This window comes from Rhinolophus sinicus, linkage group LG02 (assembly GCF_036562045.2).
Source record: "Rhinolophus sinicus isolate RSC01 linkage group LG02, ASM3656204v1, whole genome shotgun sequence".
Lineage (NCBI taxonomy): Eukaryota > Metazoa > Chordata > Mammalia > Chiroptera > Rhinolophidae > Rhinolophus > Rhinolophus sinicus.
The window spans coordinates 72,719,470-72,738,571 of record NC_133752.1 but is presented as its reverse complement, the minus strand read 5'-3'; the positions used below and the strand labels follow the sequence as shown (position 1 = coordinate 72,738,571).

The 19,102-nt window shown below is 36.3% G+C and overlaps 1 protein-coding gene across 2 annotated transcripts in view; it reads left to right on the top strand.

Annotated features, from left to right (window-relative positions):
• SMIM14 (small integral membrane protein 14) overlaps positions 1–19,102 on the top strand; it is a 58,592-nt gene that overhangs the window by 5,188 nt on the left and 34,302 nt on the right. For both annotated transcript variants that reach the window (XM_019751960.2, XM_019751959.2), the window contains exon 2: positions 15,307–15,406. In XM_019751960.2, coding sequence (XP_019607519.1) covers positions 15,332–15,406 — 75 coding nt within the window. In that variant the 5' untranslated portion in view covers positions 15,307–15,331. The remainder of the gene's footprint in view (positions 1–15,306; positions 15,407–19,102) is intronic.

Here is a 19,102-nt window from a genome sequence, read left to right as displayed (position 1 = left end):
TCTTACAACATACTTTTTAAAAACCAAGGTAATATTGCATTTAATGTTACTTGTATGTACCTCACAATTTCACAACACACAACACACTAGTATTGGTAATACAGTTGTTGAAAACTGCTTTCTTCACATTTATAAAATAACTTATCCACTGAGTTGGGATCACATAGTATGGAATTTTTATATCATTTTCTATTGAATTTTTCAGTTTTTAACTTACGAAAAAGAGACCTTTTACCCCGAGTTTAAATTTTTAAATTCAGAATATGACTATTAAATACTCTTTTTTCCTTTTAGTTTCAGGTGTATTAAATACTCTTGAGTAGAAATTTTAGAAAACATTTCCGTAATGTGAAACTTTGGGTTATGATATTGAATATAAACAATTGAAAAGTTTTCCTTTGACCATTTATAATAAATTTTACCTCTGGACCTTGAGAAAATCTTTGGGATTGTACCAGGAGTAAGGAACTACCAGGGAAGGACAAGAAATCCTTAGGTGAGGAACTAAAATTCAGAGCAGAAGACTTCTTTTTCCCTTTCCCTTTTATGCCTAAGAGTGATAGCTGAGCCCCAGGGGAATACAAACACGCCAAAGCAGTATATAAGAACTTGGGCTTGAGGGTTGAAAATACATATCAAATCTAAGGGCTCAGAGTTGAATTGGCCCAGAGCATTTTACAGTTTATAAAGCACTCTTACAAATTCTCACTTGATCCTCGCAACAACCCTTTAAAATGAATAGTTTCAGTTAACATTCCTGTTTGTTAGAGAAACTGAAGAAGTCACAAAGAAGCTAAGCAGTTTATCCATTCCTCAGTGTAGTGCCACAACTTCAATGATTTACCTAAGGTGTATTCCTTTTTGCTATCCCATGATATTTTAGCAAGCATGGCTAGGGTGATTCCTAGAATATGATCAAATACTGGTAAGGAATAAAAGGGTCACTGAGGAAAGAGAAGGCAATGTCTAAGACATAGGAAAATAGGATCACATTAACTGAGAATGTCCAGGAAAGTGATAAGCAGCCCCAGGGTGGACCTTTAATAGAGACCTGTGCTGCAGAGACATGGGGGATTAAGGAAATAAGAAAATTCTTGATGACCTTGAAAGTTAAGCTTTTAATAGGAGAGAAGTAGTTCTCCTTTTCTTTGAATTTGAGCTTTCTCCAGAGGTTATCACAGAAATCATTTGTCTGTGACATTTATTTTGGCTAATTGGTATGTAATTATATTATTGTCATATGAATTAATTATAGTTAATAATTAACTTGATTGCCAGCACTTGGAAGTAAGGGCTGCTTTTTATTTTTTCTGTATCCTTCTCAGAACTCTTCTGTCACTTACTTAGTTCCCTGTGGACTTGTTAGCTATATCCATTTCAGGAAAGAAGTGAGAACGACATAGGTTTGAATCCCTTCTCTGCTGTGTGACTTCAGCTAAGTCACTGAAACTCTCTGGACATCAGTTCTTTCCTCTTTAAATGAGTGGGTGAGACCTGGTGTATCCCCCAAATTTTAATAGTGCTATTTGTGAAGTTGTGATTTGTTGAATATGAATAAATGAAGACTTGGCATCCTCTAATCTATACCTGATCTATATACAGTGATACCTTGCAAAGACATTCTGATCATGCGAGCTTATTTCCTGCATACATTCCCATTCTACTGTATGGAAAATAAACATTTGTTGTCATGTTTTTCTAGCTTGCTCTAGTCTCTTCATTTTGAATAATGTGGCCTCTGAAAGAGTGTCTTTAAGCTTCCTTTTTTAAAAAAATATTTTATTGGGGAAGGGGAATAGGACTTTATTGGGGAACAGTGTGTATTTCCAGGGTTTTTTCAAAGTCAAGTTGTTGTTCATTCAATCTTAGTTGTGGGGGGCGCAGCTCAGCTCCAGGTCCAGTTGCCGTTGCTAGTTGCAGGGGGTGCAGCCCACCATCCTTTGTGGGAGGTGAACTGGCAACCTTGTGGTTGAGAGGACACACTCCAACCAACTGAGCCATTCTGGAGCTCAGCGGCAGCTCAGCTCAAGGTGCTGTTGAATCTTTTGCAGGGGGCGGAGCCCACCATCCCTTGCGGGAGTTGAGGAGTTGAACTGACAACCTTGTGGTTGAGAGCCCACTGGCCCTTGTGGGAATTGAACAGGCAGCCTTCGGCGTTTGGAGCACGGAGCTCCAACCGCCTGTGCCACCCATGTCTTTAAGCATTTTGTTATCCTGTAAAAACATTTTATGATAAGAATTTCAGAGGTGGTTTTTATTGTCTTTATCTCTTATAAACAGCTACTGGATGGAACAATATAGGTTTACCTTATTGGATCAGTATAGGGAATATTATAAGGAATTTATAATTATAATTGCTTGGCTATAAATTAGAATTAAAAAAAAAAAATGCCATGATAGAATTCAGGGAGTCTTAACTCTTTTAAGCACAGAGAACTGTGATATTTAGGGTTTATTTCAATATTTAAATTTTTAAAATGTCTTCAACTTCCCCCAGGTGTAGCTTTATCACATTTTTAAACAAATAACGATTGATTGATGTGAATTTGAATCTGCATCCTTTCCTTGCCCACTTCTCATCAAAGATGCAAATGTAGTTTAAGAGAAAAATGTGTCTTTAATAAGAAGTAATAGGAAGTCAACTGATAGTTACCTAATTTCTGTACTGCTCTACAGTTGTCTTTATAGGGGTGAAATAAATGTAACTAGCATAGTTGGTCATATTGAACAGATATGGAATGAGTTCTGGTCAGGAATTTACATTGTGACTTCCTGTCCAAGGTCTGTTTCGTACCAGATGTGTCATAGTTAAATTGCTAGCTTATCTGAACCTATTTTCCTCATTTTAAAGCAGGAATCATTTTCCTGCTTTGACTTTGTCAGAAGGGTGGTTTTTAGGATGTGAAAGTAGTTAGTAAAGCTAATAATAAAACTATTATTAGCTATAGCTATGTTTGAGGTCTGTTTCTGATAAAAGAATAAAGCAAATTAATATGTTGCAAAAAAGTATATGAGTGAATTTGAACACCTTGTTACCTTGAGATGTTGGGTCATCTGATAAAAGTCATCCCAACTACTTATTATAGTACCTTAGTGTATAGTATAATATGATAGTAATACTGAAATTGATAGACAAATATTTTGTTCTCCCTGTTTAATATAGCCCAAGTTTTGGGCTATCTCTGCTCATTTGGTTGATCAGTTTTCTGATTGGCTACTGGGTAAAAACTTGGGGTCAGGAAGCTATTTCTAGAAAAATACTTTTTTTAGAGGTGAGTAATTACCCCTGCAATATATAATTGTGAATAAGGTTAAAAAGGGAGAGCGAACTCAAGTGTAGTTTTCCTGAATGTCCTGGGGACAGTTCCAGCAGTTTCTGGCATATGATTCACTTCTATGGTTTTATAACTTTGGAGCTCTAATCAATAGCATTGATGCATATTAGATAAATGCCTCTTCTGAGTTCCCCATTTCTTCTTTTTAGAACACTTCTGAGTTCCCCATTTCATTGGCCAGCATCTCTATTTTCTGTCTTATAAAAACAAATTGCATGCATTCTAAATTGTTACTTGTGTTTTGCTCTTGCTGTGGGTTTTTATTTGTAATTTTTAAATGGGAAGATTTTGATAATCATTTTTGATCACTGTAAAGATTTGACTGGCTATTTGAAAACGTGATTTCATTGTAAATCACCTTCGTAAAATCACAGTAGAGAGTTTTCATTCTAACCTTGAATTAGTCTTGGTTATCCCTTTATCTAGAAGAGCCCTCCCTATGTTTGCATGGGTGGGAGAAGGGGGGCGGGGAGTGAAGGAGTTTTTGTTTCGTTTTTCTATAAAAAAGTATTTAAAAAGTGGTATGTTTGAAATTTTTAGTACTAAAAGGTAGAATAGTATAATGAATCCATCTGTAGCCAATCAACTGGATTCAACAGTTATTCAACTCATGGCTGTTTTATTTTGTCTATACCGCCCCCTTTGCAGCATTATTTTCAACTAGATCCCAGGCATTATATCTCTTTAAATAAAACTATTTAGTGGGACCTCTCAAAGATAAGAATTCTTTAGATGTGATAATTGACATTGTAGTTATGTTTAAAAAAATTAGTAATTGCTAAATGTCATTTAATCCAGTCAGTGTTCAGAGTTCTTGGTTGTTCCAGGAACATTGTCCAGGAAATGTCCTTTATTAGGTTTGTTTGAATCAGGATTCAAACAAGGTCTATACGTGGCATTTGATTGATATCTCTTAAACCTCTCAAACTGTAATCATATCCCTGCCATCTCTTAACGTTTTACTTACTTTTTGCCATTTATTTATTGAAAAATCTGAGTTAAGTTTTCCTGGACTTAGCTGCTGCATCCGAATTTTTTTTCCTGGTTATAAGAGGTAATATATGATCATTGTATGATATTTGAAAAATAAAATGTACAAAGTAAGAAGTAAAATCATATCACCAAGGGATAACCAATGTTAAAGTTTTGGTATGTTTCAATTTTTTCGAGTGTGTGTTTTTAAACTTATTTGCATGTGCTGTGCTTATTTTTATATCCTATTTAGAATACTTTTATATAGTGTTGTGATCATTTCTCCATGTCATTATGAAAGAAAATGAAATATTTGGCTGCATAATACTTTACAGTATGTACCGTGTTTCCCCGAAAATAAGACCTAGTCGGACAGTCAGCTCTAGTGCGTCTTTTGGAACAAAAATTAATATAAGACCTGGTCTTATTTTACTATAATATAAGACCCGTATTACATAATACAATGTAATGTAACATAATATAAGGCTGGGTCTTACATTAATTTTTGCTCCAAAAGACACATTAGAGCTGATTGTCCAACCAGGTCTGATTTTCTGGGAAACACAGTATTGTAATTTAAACATTCCCTTTTAGCCAGACATTTAGATTGTTCCAATATTTCACTATTATAAAGCTATGATACCATCTCTGTACATCTTAGATTTTAAAAAAATTTTTTATTGAAGAATATTGGGGAACAGTGTGTTTCTCCAGGGCCCATCAGCTCCAAGTCGTTTTCAGTCTAGTTGTGGAGGGCGCAGCTCAATGGCCCGTGTGGGAATTAAACCGGCAACCCTGTTGTTCAGAGCTTGCATTCTAACCAACTGAGCCATCGGGCCGCCCCAGATTTTTTTTGTTTTGTTTTGTTATAGAACGTTAGAAGTGGAATTATTCAGAGGACACGAGCGTTTTTAACTTCCGAATTTGTATTCCCATAAAAGTTATTATAGTTTGTGATATCAAATGCAGTCTCTAATTTATTTAAGGGTCTGTTTGCATATGCTGTTATTAATCTGTCTTTTGCCAGCCATATTAGTGGAATTTTTTCCCCTAATTCTTTTGCTCTTTTAATTTTACTTATTTATTTATTTTTATGCACACATTCTTACGTTGTAAATTTGTTGATATTTTCCATTGTATGTATCTTTTGGAAGTTCTTCACAATATTCACCTAAATTATCTTCTAGAATTGCTGATAAGTGTTTTTCCTTACTTGCTAGCAGACCATTTCCCTAGGACCATTTATTGAAATATTGATTCCTTCCTCATTTATTTGTGATTCAAGTTGGTTTTTTGTTTTGTTTTGTTTTTTTGTTGTTAAGATTTTATTGGGGAAGGGGAACAGGACTTTATTGGGGAACAGTGTGTATTTCCGGGACTTTTCCAAGTCAGGTTGTCCTTTCAATCTTAGTTGTGGAGGGCGCAGCTCAGCTCCAGGTCCAGTTGCCGTTGTTATTTCCACAGCCCACCATCCCTTGCGGGAGTTGAGGAATCGAACCGGCAACCTTGTGGTTGAGAGGCCGCTGGCCCATGTGGGAATCGAACTGGCAGCCTTCGGCATTAGGACCACAGAGCTCCAACTGCCTGAGCCACCAGTCCCTGTGATTCAAGTTTTTATATATAAATATAAATATATTTTATGATTGGCATGTTCAGAAAATTCTAGAAAGAAAAATTGATTTCTTGTTTGCTGGATATACTGTTATCTCTTCTCCCTACCCTGTCTCCACCTTCTTTTTTCTGCTTGCCATCCCAGCTGTATGTATGCATCTAGATGTCTTTGATTCCGCATGTGCCTTAGAAAAACACCTGAAACAAAACTAGTCTAGTCCTTATCTTTTTTCTTTTTTTCCCTTCTGTTTTATGTGTATTTTAAAAATGAATTTCCATTTGCCTTTATTTTAAACTCAATTTGACAAAGCATTATACCAACATTAATAGTTGGTGTTACATACACTGTTGTTTCATTATTTTGATTCTCTAAATTTAAAGCTTCCACCAGATGGTGGAAAGGGGAAGGAAGGGAAAGGTAAACTTTGAAAACTGATTTTGTAAAGAATGATTACTTCAGATTTAGGACAAAGGCTGGCTTTAGAAGTATCCGTTATACGGTCTGTTTATATTTGGTCATTTCTCATTAATGATGGGATTTGGTTCATTTTGTAACACATTTTTCATAAAGTTTAGAATCTTTTTTATTATATATTAACTGTAGCCCAAAAATTCAGTGATTACAGAGGGTCAGATAGAGAGTTAGGACAATATAGCACATTCAGTTCAAGAGAAAATTGAGATTATTTGTCCCTAGAGCTAATGGTTCTGGTAGGGGGAAAAACAAGAAGCTCATTGTAAGGTTATTCTTTTAAAAAGTTATTATTTTGTGAATAGTTCAGAAGACACAAACGGTATAGAATAAAAAGTTTCCTTACTATTTCTGTATTCCCTTGCCACTTAGGCCCCCTTTTCATAGGCAACCAATAATAAATTATTTTTAAATACTAAATTCTTAAGGTTTTAAACCATTTGCAAGCTTTTCTCCACAGGTGAAAATTTGTGTTTAAGTTATTAATGTGTGGGAGTTTTGACATGAACCTTTAGTATTCATTTTGTGTAGAATATTTTGTTTAAATGTGTATGTAAACATGTACATATATGTACATGTTTACATACCCATATGTAAATATATAATTCAGAAAGTAAAATGTAGTGTAGACAATTAGGAAAATGAGAAAAAACATCTGATCACCTTAACAGAACCAATGTAATCATTTTAAAACAGAGTAATTCTTTCCTAGGTTTAAATTGTAAACATATAGTAATTCTACTTTTTTCCCCCTTAACCGCAAGAATTTCACATTGAGCATACTGGGTTTGTGACTCATTGCTTATGAGGGAAGTGAAATTCTTAGCAGTATTGCTCCTGGAAGCAGGAACAGGGAACTACCTTTATTGAAGAGGGGAAACTAGAGGTTGGCAAAAGAGTAGGGAGGTTAAATAAGGGTACATATTTTTATTATTCAGCCTTGAAAAAAATAAAGGAAAAATCAAGTTGAAAAATCAAATTTTGGGTTCTTAGAACTGCCTTTTTTTTTTTTTTTTTTAAAGTAAGGAATGAATCTGAGGTGTGTAGAGGATAAGCCGACATTCTGTTTTGATGTGGGTACCAGGGAGGATTTGTTTAATAGGGAAAGGAAAGGAAAGGAAAAGACCTTTCATTCAGTGTATGTTGGGAGCACAATGAAGCCGAGGCAGCCAGAGGCTCCAAGTCATAAAATGTACAGGGGTTGGATGCTTCATGGAAGGACAGAAATGCCTCGCTGTGCTTCAAATCAAAGTTAATTTGTAAGCCTCTTGGTAGAATTACAGGGAGGATGATCCCCAAAATTTCTGGAGAACAGTGGATGACTGTGAGATTAATAGTGAATTACCCAATATTGTTCACTTAAGATAGTAGGTAAAATATCAGCAGTAATCTATTTATTTTTATCATTTATAAGTAGTGTTAGTCTGTTTTGTCTCCTCTGGTCAGTGAGTTTTGTAGGCTTCCCTTGTTGTTGATGTCCTTGACAGTTTTGAGGAGTATTGGTTAGATATTTTGTATAATTCCCCTCAATTTGGGTTTGATGATTTTTCTCATGATTTGACTTGGTGTCATGGTTTTGGGGAAGAATACCACAGAAGTGAAGTGCCCTTCTCATCACATCATATCAAAGGGTACATGATATCAACATGACTTATCACTAATGTTGTTTATCTGATTTTTTTTGGTTAAGGTAGTGTTTGCTAGGTTTCTCTACTGTAAAGTTACCTTCTCTTTCTGTATTCTATCCTTTAGAAATGAGTCACTAAGTCCAGTCCACATTCAAGGAAGGGAGAGAGGGTTAAGCTTCACCTCCTGGAGGGGGATAAATCTAACGTTGTTTGGAATTCTGTAGGGAAGATTTGTCCCCTTCTCTCCCTTGGAATATTTTAAAGAAAGCCACAGATAAGACACATGTCTTTGATCTGAACGTTTTTGTAGTTCTTGATACAAATTACATTCCAGAAGAGTTGTCGTAAATTGTAGAATTAATGTATGACTAAACTTTCATTGTACTTTTTTGTGTTTTGTGTTTAAGTGAAAGTTCACATTTTAACTTGCATTTATTGGATGACTTAAAGTGACCTTTAAAAAAATGTTAATTAGCTATAGTACCTCTTTTGAGAATTATCTTTTCCCTTGGGCTTTACCTATTTCAAAAATTTTTTATAGACTCGGTTATTTTAAGTCTTTTGTCCCTTAGAGACGTAAGACATTTATTTACATTTTGCTTACTAGCCCTTAATTTTTTTTTTTTTTTGAACAGGACTTTATTGGGGAACAGTGTGTACTTCCAGGACTTTTTTCCAAGTCAAGTTGTTGTCCTTTCAATCTTAGTTGTGGAGTGTGCCGGTTCAGCTTCAAGTTGTTTTCCTTTCAGCCTTAGTTGTGGAGTGCGCAGCTCAGCTCCAGGTCCAGCTGCTGTTGCTAGTTGCAGGGGGTGCTGCCCACCATCCCTTGCAGGACTCCAGGAATTGAACTGGCAACCTTGTGGTTGAGGGGACGCACTCCAACCAATTGAGCAATCCAGGAGGCAGCTCAGCCCAAGGTGCCGTGTTCAATCTTAGTTGCAGGGGGCGCTGCCCACCATCCCTTGCGGGACTTGAGGAATTAAACTGGCAACCTTGTGGTTGAGAGCCCACTGGCCCATGTGGGAATCGAACCGGCAGCCTTCGGAGTTAGGAGCATGGAGCTCTAACCGCCTGAGCCACCAGGCCTAGCCCTTAATTTTTTTTTTTTTTCTGTCTTTTTTTTAAAATTTATTGGGGTGACAATTGTTAGTAAAATTACATAGATTTCAGGTGTACAATTCTGTATTACATCATCTATAAATCCCATTGTGTGTTCACCACCCAGAGTCCACCTAGCCCTTAATTTTTAATCGTCTTCAGGGTTTTGTCTTTTTCTCAGATCTCAGGACCACATCATTCTTAGTCCTATTGTTTTCTTTTAATTTTTTTCTTGATTCTGTTACATTTATCTACTGGGAGGAAATTTGTAGCCATTGGTAAATAAACAAGTAAGGTCATTTTAGGTAAAAGTCATGTAATAGTAGTTCCATCTCAAAGTAATGTGAGAACTATTATGGGTTAATTTATCATATGATTGGTTTATTTGCTTTTAAAATTCTTGATTCTCCCAAGAATTATGTGTTAAAAGCACTTTTAAAATCCTTACTATTTTTCAACATGTTACAAACATACCTAACATATTTGAAAAGTACTTTTTAAATCTTGAAACCTGTGTTGACATTTCATTAAATTTTGGCAATTTTTGTTACCCCTAGGTATTTATAATGTATCTTTTTATAGAAAAGAAATTTAGAATATAATAGTTTCTTAAAAGCACATGTCCCAAATCAAATATTTTCTTCTGAAAAAGGAATGAAAATGAACACACACACCACACACACACACACACACACACACACACACACACTATAAACACTTTTTCCCCTAAATCTTTAATGGCTTTGTTTGAAGACATTGTTTTTCCCCCACATGTGCGTTCTTAACCCCTGTGGCTGCAAAAAATAGCTCGAATATAAAAGAGCCGAAGTAAAATTGTCAAAAGAAAATTCAGGGTTTATCATTAACTTTCAGTTCCTCTACTATGTCCCTGAAAAAAATTAGTGTGTTAAAACATTAAAGAAAACGAAAATACTCTCCCAATATTTCATGTCATTGTTGATTGTTATTTTCAATTGCTGTGTTGGATTTTAGATTTATTTTTCTGTGGTTTGCAATTTTAACTCTTTAGCTAGTAGTCTGAGAAGATAGATAAATAGTTGAGAAAAATATGTGAAAATAAACGCTTATTAATCTGGTTTTCGTGCCACCTAGAAGGAAGGGAAACAACCTATAAAAAGTTCTCAATTTTACTATGATACAGCAGTATGTTAATACTCAATAATATAAAGAGCTCCTAAAATCAGTAAGACAAAAAGAGTTTGAAAACGAAGAAATGTAAACTTGAAAAGCCTCACAGCCTCTTTATAATTAGGAAATATAATCAATAAGATAACATTTTTGGGGCCGGCCCGGTGGCTCAGGCGGTTAGAGCTCCATGCTCCTAACTCCGAAGGCTGCCGGTTCGATTCCCACATGGGTCAGTGGGCTCTCAACCGCAAGGTTGCCAGTTCGACTCCTGCAAGGGATGGTGGGCTGTGCCCCCTAAAACTAGCAACGGCAACTGGACCTGGAGCTCAGCTGTGCCCTCCACAACTAACACTGAAAGGACAACAACTTGAAGCTAAACGGCACCCTCCACAACTAAGATTGAAAGGACAACAACTTGACTTGGCAAAAAGTCCTGGAAGTATACACTGTTCCCCAATAAAGTCCTGTTCCCCTTATAGTCCTGTTCCCCTACCCCAATAAAATCTTAAAAAAAAAAAAAGATAACATTTTGGTCCTGATATCCTGGCAAACATTTGTTAATTGAATATATCTATATTATTGTGCGACTAGTGATAGTAATAATGTTGTATGTAGTTAATATGCTATGCAGTTCATAATATGTACTTAGTTAATATGCTATACAATTTGTATTATGTACTGTGTGCGGTTGATAGGATTAAAATTGTAAAGGCTTCCTGTGAATGTCTTTAAGACCTGAAGACTTCATTTTTTGGAATCTGTCCTATAGAAATATGGGCACAAAGACGTTTGTTGCAACATTGTATTAACAAAAAAAATTGGAAAGGCCCTAAGTAATCTCTACTGAAGGAATGTTAAAATTGTATGTTCATGTTTTGGAGTAGTATGTGGCCGTGAAAAAGAATGAAGTAGAGCCTTATGTATGGAAAGGTCTCCAAGGCTTTTGTGTTACAGAACACGTATAAATTGCAGAACATGCATAAGATGATCTCATAAAACCCATGTATATCTATTTACATTAAGGGTGTAAATACATATAAAAAGACCTGGAAGTATTCGCACCAGACTATTAACTGTGGTCCTTCTGGGGGAAGGGAGGAGAATTGGGGAGAGAGGAACGGGAAGGTTGACATTTTCCATTTTACTCTATGTACTTCTGGGGATACCATTGACACCTGGTAAAAATATGTAACACTGATAACGTTGCTGTTTTACTGTTTCCTACTAAGAGTGTTCGGCCTCATTAAGAAACACGTTTGAGAAGTTTATTTCCCAAGAATCAAACCATGTACTTCCATGGCATAATTGTAGAAAACACTATTGTGAAACTACAGTATCTACTTTTTCACCTTTTCCAAAGTTATAAGCAGGCAATTAAATTTGATTCCCCAAGGGTCATGTAAAGTAAATTAAACCCACCCAGCTTGGGCTCCAGTGTTTAAGGTTCTAACAGCAGGCAATAAATTCATTAACAGCCTGGAAAATTCCCTCAGCACATACAGAAACAGGATGACTCAACTGACTTATCACAGCTAAACTCTACCAGGAAAGTTTTGTTAATTGTAGTGGATGGAGGAAGTGACCTGGATTTGAGGACGGTGGGGGATTTTATTTGCCCTCCCAACATAGTGTGCATTATTTCACTGCTTTTTCTGTGCTAAGGGTTGTTTAGGAGTTGGTGGTTTGAGATCTTTACATGTGTGCATCTGTTTTGTCCTGTATGCTGCATAAAAAGTCACCTATAAACTCCTGCTGAATTCAGACCCAGAATCAGATTGCTATCACAGATAGTAATTATAATAGGAAAATACTGATATATAAATAGTCAACACTTATTATGGAAAATTTCAAAAATGTAAAAAAGTAAAATTGTGAAGGAACCCCTGAGGATCCAACTTCAGTATTTATCAGCTCATAGCCAGTTTTATTTAATCTATTTCATCTGTGCCCATATTTACTTCTCTCCCTCCTGCTCTGGATTATTTTGAATTTTTTTAGCAAGCTGTTCATATTTTTATCACTTAGACCTTTTGTGACCAATTGCAGTAAAGCAGATGTCTTCAGGGGTCAAACCCATGCCTTTGGTATTATATAACAGTTGTCATGTTAGGGATATGTGTCGGGGAGGTGAAAAATTCCTCTGAAACATGAAAGGTAAAAGCATTGTTTTAAATTACTTTCTGTCAGAGGACTCTTCTCGGCTGATTTATCAGAATTGTAATTCAGTAACCCAGGTTCTGTCTTGCCCAGGCCAGAGCAGCTTCTTGATGTCTCTGGACACCATGGGATTTAAATGTGGGTGGGGTTGGTTAAGTTTTTCGCTCTCGTGCTTAGCTGCTGGTGTGCATTGACACTCGTTCTGAGGTCCTAGCTAAAAGAGAACTTGTTTCCATTCTATTTTCAAAAAAAAAAAGAAAGGTATTTTTAAAGTGGAAACTATTATCTGAAAACTGAATAGTACTTAAAACGCTCACGTTTACATGATGAAATTTCCATAGAAGCATAGCACTATTGAGGAATGTCCTATTTATAAATACATTTTCTCATTTTACTGGAGGCTAAGTAAAACTGAGTATACTTTAAAATTCTCATGGATTTACATGTTCCTGGTACATATAGATACAGAGAAAATAAACATTGTCAAAATTCAGTAAATATGTATTCATTGCTGTGGCTTAAGCAGTGAGGGAGGTGTTTGCAGACAGAGGTGACTAAGATAGGTTCCTGCGCTACATATAAGGGTGGAGTATATTTACTTTCAGGGTTTTCTGTGTTGGATATGTGCAGTTAGTTCTCTAACATGAAAGACAATCAATTTTCAGAAAAAGATGTGGACACAGTGGACAAAACTCTGAAGTGGTCAGCATTTATATTGATATTTCCTACTTCTGGAGAGTTAGACTTCTCAGCTTAGGTTGCCTGCAACTCCACTCGCCTTCCAGTCCCCACCTCCCCTTATCTGTTTAACTTTTTGAGGAACCGTCAAACTTTTCCAGAGAGGCTATACCATTTTACGTCCCCACCACCAATACAGGAGGGTTCTAATTTCTCCACATCACTTATTTCTATTTTTTTTATTATAGTCAACCTAATAGGTGTGAAAGGTTATCTCATTGTGGTTTTGATTTGTATTTCTCTAATGAGTAATAACATTGAGCATTTTTTTTATCTGCTTATTGGCCATTTGTGTATCTTTGGAGAAATGTCTGTTCAGGCTCTTTGCCCCCCCCCTTTTTTTTTTTAATTGGGGAAGGGGAACAGGACTTTATTGGGGAACAGTGTGTACTTCCAGGCCTTTTTTTTCCAAGTCAAGTTGTTGGCCTTTCAATCTTAGTTGTGGAGGGTGCCGTTCAGCTTCAAGTTGTTGTCCTTTCAGTTTTAGTTGTGGAGGGCGCAGCTCAGCTCCAGGTCCAGTTGCCGTTGCTAGTTGCAGGGGGCGCTGCCCACCATCCCTTGCGGGAGTCGAGGAATCGAACTGGCAACCTTGTGGTTGAGAAGATGCACTCCAACCAATGAGCCATTTGGGAGCTCAGCAGGAGCTCAGCTCAAGGTGCCGTGTTCAATCTTAGTTGCAGGGGGCAGAGCCCACCATCCCTTGTGGGACTTGAGGAGTTGAACTGGCAACGTTGTGGTTGAGAGCCCACTGGCCCATGTGGGAATCAAACTGGCAGCCTTCGGAGTTAGGAGCATGGAACTCTAACCGCCTGAGCCACCGGGGCGGCCCCCTTTGCCCATTTTTGAGTTGTTTTTGTTACTGAGAGGGGTTCTTTATGTATGCTGCATAGTAAATCTTTATCAGATACATGATTTGGATATGTTGCCTCTCATTCTATGAGTTGTCTTTTTAGTGTTTTGGTTCTTTCGTAGCATTTACAAATTTGTATTTATAATTTTAAAAATATTTAGATTAGTATATGTCTCCACCATTAGAATGTGAACACCATTAGAGTATGTTTTCTCATTCTGTGGGTGAGGACCATGTCAGTTTCTGTTCACTTTTATATTTCTAAAGCCATGCAAAGGTGCTAAATAGTTTTTGAATGAATAAATGTAGTTCCTTTAAGTTAATTTATGAATTGTTGCATTGATCTGTCTGTTCCCTCTTAAATATTGATAGTATTCCATCTTGGCCTGTTACTTGTTATTTTATTTTTTAAAACCTTCCCTGGGGAAAAAACAAAAAAAACAAAATCCTTCCCAGCTATTTTCTGTCCCTTGTCATGTTAAGTAATGTTAATTCATGTCCAACCCCTGCTCCCCCCAAAAAAAAAACCAAACAAACCCAGAGAACCCTGTGTATCCTTTTAGATAACTCATTTTTTTCCTTTCCGAGGGTTTTATTTGTATAGGATAAAGGCAGCAAAGTTGTCTTAGTCCGCTGGGGCTGTGATAGCAAACCACCGTAGTTCTGGAGCCTGGGAGGTCCACGATCAAGGTGCCCGCAGATTCATTGTTTGGTGCAAGACCCTCTCCCTGGTGTGTAGAGGGCTGCCTTCCTGCTGTACCAGCACATGGTGGAGAAGAGAGATCATTTCTCTCAACTCTTTCCTTTAAGGCCACTGATCCCATTCATGATGGCTCTACTCACGTGACCTAATTATCTCCCAAAGCCCTTACCTCCAAATACCATCACATTGGGGATTAAGGCTTCAACATATGAGTTTTAGGGGGGACATAAATAACTCCAGTCCATAGCAGTACTGGAGCTAACAAAATTAAATAAGTAATTAAGCAGAGTAAGGCTCTGGCATCATCGGCTTCCCAGGTGGAGCCAGTACAGAGCATCTGAAGACATTCGCTTTTATAGGAAATCAGTCTAATGGCAGAAGGGGTATTCAATCATTTGCATAGATTTATAATTCATTATAATAAATCAATTCATATAAAAGAGTAGTAATAAATTCATAGATACAGGTCATTAATAAATAAGAACTAAGTTAAGATAGCTATTGTGAATCTATACAATATATGAAATTTTCATAGCTCAAGACAAAATAACTGAATGGTAGTCTTATAATGTTTTTTCCTTCCTCCTAAACAGTCAACTTACATCAAGCTGCATAATCATGGCAGAAGGTGGATTCGATCCCTGTGAATGTGTTTGCTCTCATGAACATGCGATGAGAAGGCTGATCAATCTGGTGAGATGAACAGGACAGTCCTATTCAGAACTGAACTGTACTACTTCCATCCTGTTTCTGTGAAAATGTTGGTTATTGGAAGATTTTCATCTGATGGTCACTAAAGTCATTTCATAATTGAAATTCCACAGTGGTTTTAAGTCGTAATGGTTAAAATGCTTACAGCAATTCTTTTAGTAGAGATAAATTTGTCTTTATGTTAGATTTATGTTGGTGAAATTTTGCATCATGGGTGGGTAACACATTTGAATACAGCCTTTTCTGTTCTGTATTAAAGCATATAGTCATTAGTTATATGGAGCTTGTGTACCTGATAAATTGCTATGAAGTCAGTTTCTGTTGTAATGTATTTCAAATCCTACTCTGCCAAATGGCATGACAATAAAAATCTCCCTATAAAGCATTTCCAAATCCAAATTAATTATTTGACAGGCAGATTTCTGAACAACAGGCTTTGGATAGTCCCATTGAATTGATTGTGGTGAGATTTGAATTGTGGGATTTTTAAGACTTTCCTAATCTATAATCTTGAATTTGTGAGCTGTTTATGTATTATACTTTTTATGTACAAAAGGAGAAATTTTACCATTATTAAGTATATTGTTATGTCATACATTATAACAACATTTCATTGCTGTTTTAGAATACTCTTGTACAGGGGTATATTATCATTGGCGAGTTAATAAAGGCAGGTACAAACATCTGCTTAAATATTTGATTTGTTGGTAGCACATAAGGTTTTCTGTTGACTCAGTATCTAGATATAGTGATCAGAAGTGTGTTTCTTGTGAATGATATTTCTTTTAGAATCAGCATATACTAGGACTTGTGATCTTAAAAAATGGCTTAGATGGAAAACAAAACTAAGAACTTACAAATTAAATCAGACTTTTGTGGATATAGAAATATGAGGTCTGACAATTAAGTTCGCGAACTCATCCTAGAACAAGTGCTCCATACCTTGTTGCTGAATATCACTACGGTCACCTTCGAAGTACTCCCCTTGGGAAGCTATGCACCGATGCCAGTGCCTAGTCCACAAAGTAATTTTGGAACTCTTTTTCTGGAATGGCCTTCAAAGTAATTTTGGAACTCTTTTTCTGGAATGGCCATCAGAGCTGTCATCATATTACCCTTGATGTCCTAAATGTCATCAAAAAGTCTTTCTTTCAATATTTCCTTTATCTTTGGGTAAAAAAAAAGTCACTGGGGGCCAGGTGAGTAGGGAGTGTGTTCCAATACAGTTATTTATTTACTGGCTAAAAACTCCCTCACAGACAGTGCCGTGTGAGCTGGTGCATTGTGATGCAAGAGCTCCTTTAGGACCATTTTTGCACAGACCTTTCTCATGCCAAGATTTTCAGTTAAGATTTTCCTGTTTCTCTATTGATGTTTACTTGGTCTGCTATGCTTCTCACAGTCAGCCGACGATTTTGATGCACAATTCAATGAATTTCTGCAATGTTTTCGTCAGTTCTGCTCGTTACTGGCTGCCCTAACCTCTCTTTATCAGTGATGCATTCTCTCCCCTCAGAAAAACGTTTAATCGACGTGTACACTGCCATTTTATTCATGGTATTATCCCCATAAACTTGGACTAACATGTCCCTGATTTCACTTCCACTCTTGCCAAGTTTTTAAATTTCTTTTAACAAGAAATTTAATGTTTGTTGCTCTAATTCAAGTTTAGACATTCTCGCGACAGCGCACAAAAACACGCAACCACAATAATGAATGCCACTCAGCAAGACACCACCACACATTGACATGAACACAGCTGTGAGACACTGATATACCAAGGTTATGAAACCTTACTGAGCTGTTTGTATAGCGCTGCCAATGTAAGCATATGGTGGCAAGTTCTCAAACTTAATTGTCAGACCTCGTATAATGGGAATATCATATCTCTGATATCTTGATGTAAAAATAGATGAGTCCGAGGAAAGAATATTTTAAAAAATATCTTTTCTTGTTATGAAGTTAGAGCTGATACTTTATATGTCTAAATTCAATCAAACCTAAGGCAAAAAATTTTCAAATTACTGTGATATTAAGAACAAAAAATAGATTTGTAATTTAATTATGATAAATTTTCCTAGGAGATCAGTTTTTAATAAGGGTTACTAACTTTTTTATTAGTATAGTATTTTTAATTTTTAACATAGTAACATGCTTTTTTTCTATTAGCTCTGCGCTTTTTTAGGGATAGCCAAAACTTTGTATGATGCCCTGTGAATTTCTATTCTCTACGTTAGTAGATTGTCAGGAAAGGCATGTTTAGCTTTTTTTGTTTGTTTGTTTTGTTTTGTTATGGACACATTATTTTATGCTTGATGGGATATTGTTTATAGCAGTCCTAGATTGAAGTACCTTGTAATTATGTGAGGATATAGTATAAATTCCTTTCAAAGTCCACATTTTTTAGTGTATGCTGGATATTTTCACACAATGTAAATTATTGATGGGTAATCCACTCATGTATAACACGCTAATAGCAGTATTTTTTTAAAAAAGAAATTCAGTTACAGTTGACAGTCAATATTATGTGAGTTTCAGGTAGACAGCATAGTGGTTAGACATTTATATAACTCACAAACAGCAAAACTGGAAGGCATTGGCACAATGACTTTAAATTCAGAAGGGAAATCATTACCAAGCCAGCATTCTATATCCACCCAGTCAGTCAAGTAGGAGATAAAATTTATCTCCTACTTTTTCTTAGTTATTAAACAATGAACTGTTTTTCATCAAAATGAAGGCATAAACCAAGACAGAAGACTAAGATTTGGAGTATTAAAAGGAGGAGACCCAGGACATAAGAGAGGCAAAAGTAACTTCCAGGATAACAGTGAAGGGAAATCCCAGGGTGACAGCTAGGGTTTCCAGGCGGGAATTCTTTCCCTCCCGTTCTCAGGAATTTTTTCGCTTTCTCGTTCCTGAATCCCAAGAAAAGTTGGTTGAGAAATTGGGAAAATCAGCTCTTTGAACCCAGTAATACCCACAATGGGAAATAAAGGTACTACTCACAATGTATCTCTTAGATATGTTTCCTATTTATGGCTATCTAAAGTTACATTGTGTGACAATGTTACACGCCACCAGACATGCACGGCAACGCCAGAATCAGATATCACATGACCAGCTAATTTTAGCTGTTGTAAATTGAGCACATTTGATCATGGAGAACAGAAGATAGTTTGTATTTACACAGAGAAATACTTATTTTCACAACCCAGGATTTGACTACAATGTCATCTTTAGGTGAACTAAGGAAATCTAAGGTAGCTTACCTTAATATGACATTGTAGTCAAATCCTGGGTTGTGAAAATAAATATTTCTCTGTGTAAATACAAACTGTGTTCTGTTCTCCGTGATGAATCATTTCTACAAAGTGACAGCCAATACCACCAACCACATTCAATCAGTTTGTTTACAGCTGACGATTGTGATGTATGTGAGTGTTCTTGGCTCTCTCAGTTGCGGTGGGTAAGTCAGTCTATTTAAAACAACTTGCCCTGCTAATATTTTATTTCAATATTACAATAATTTCCAATCTCATACCATAATGTTTTGTGGCACTTTTTAGCCATAAATATTAGGGGCACAATATACGTCTTTCTTAATTTTTTCTTAATGCTTTTAAAGGAAATAAAATTTGAATTGGTTAAACATAGAAATAAAGATCTTGTGTCTCT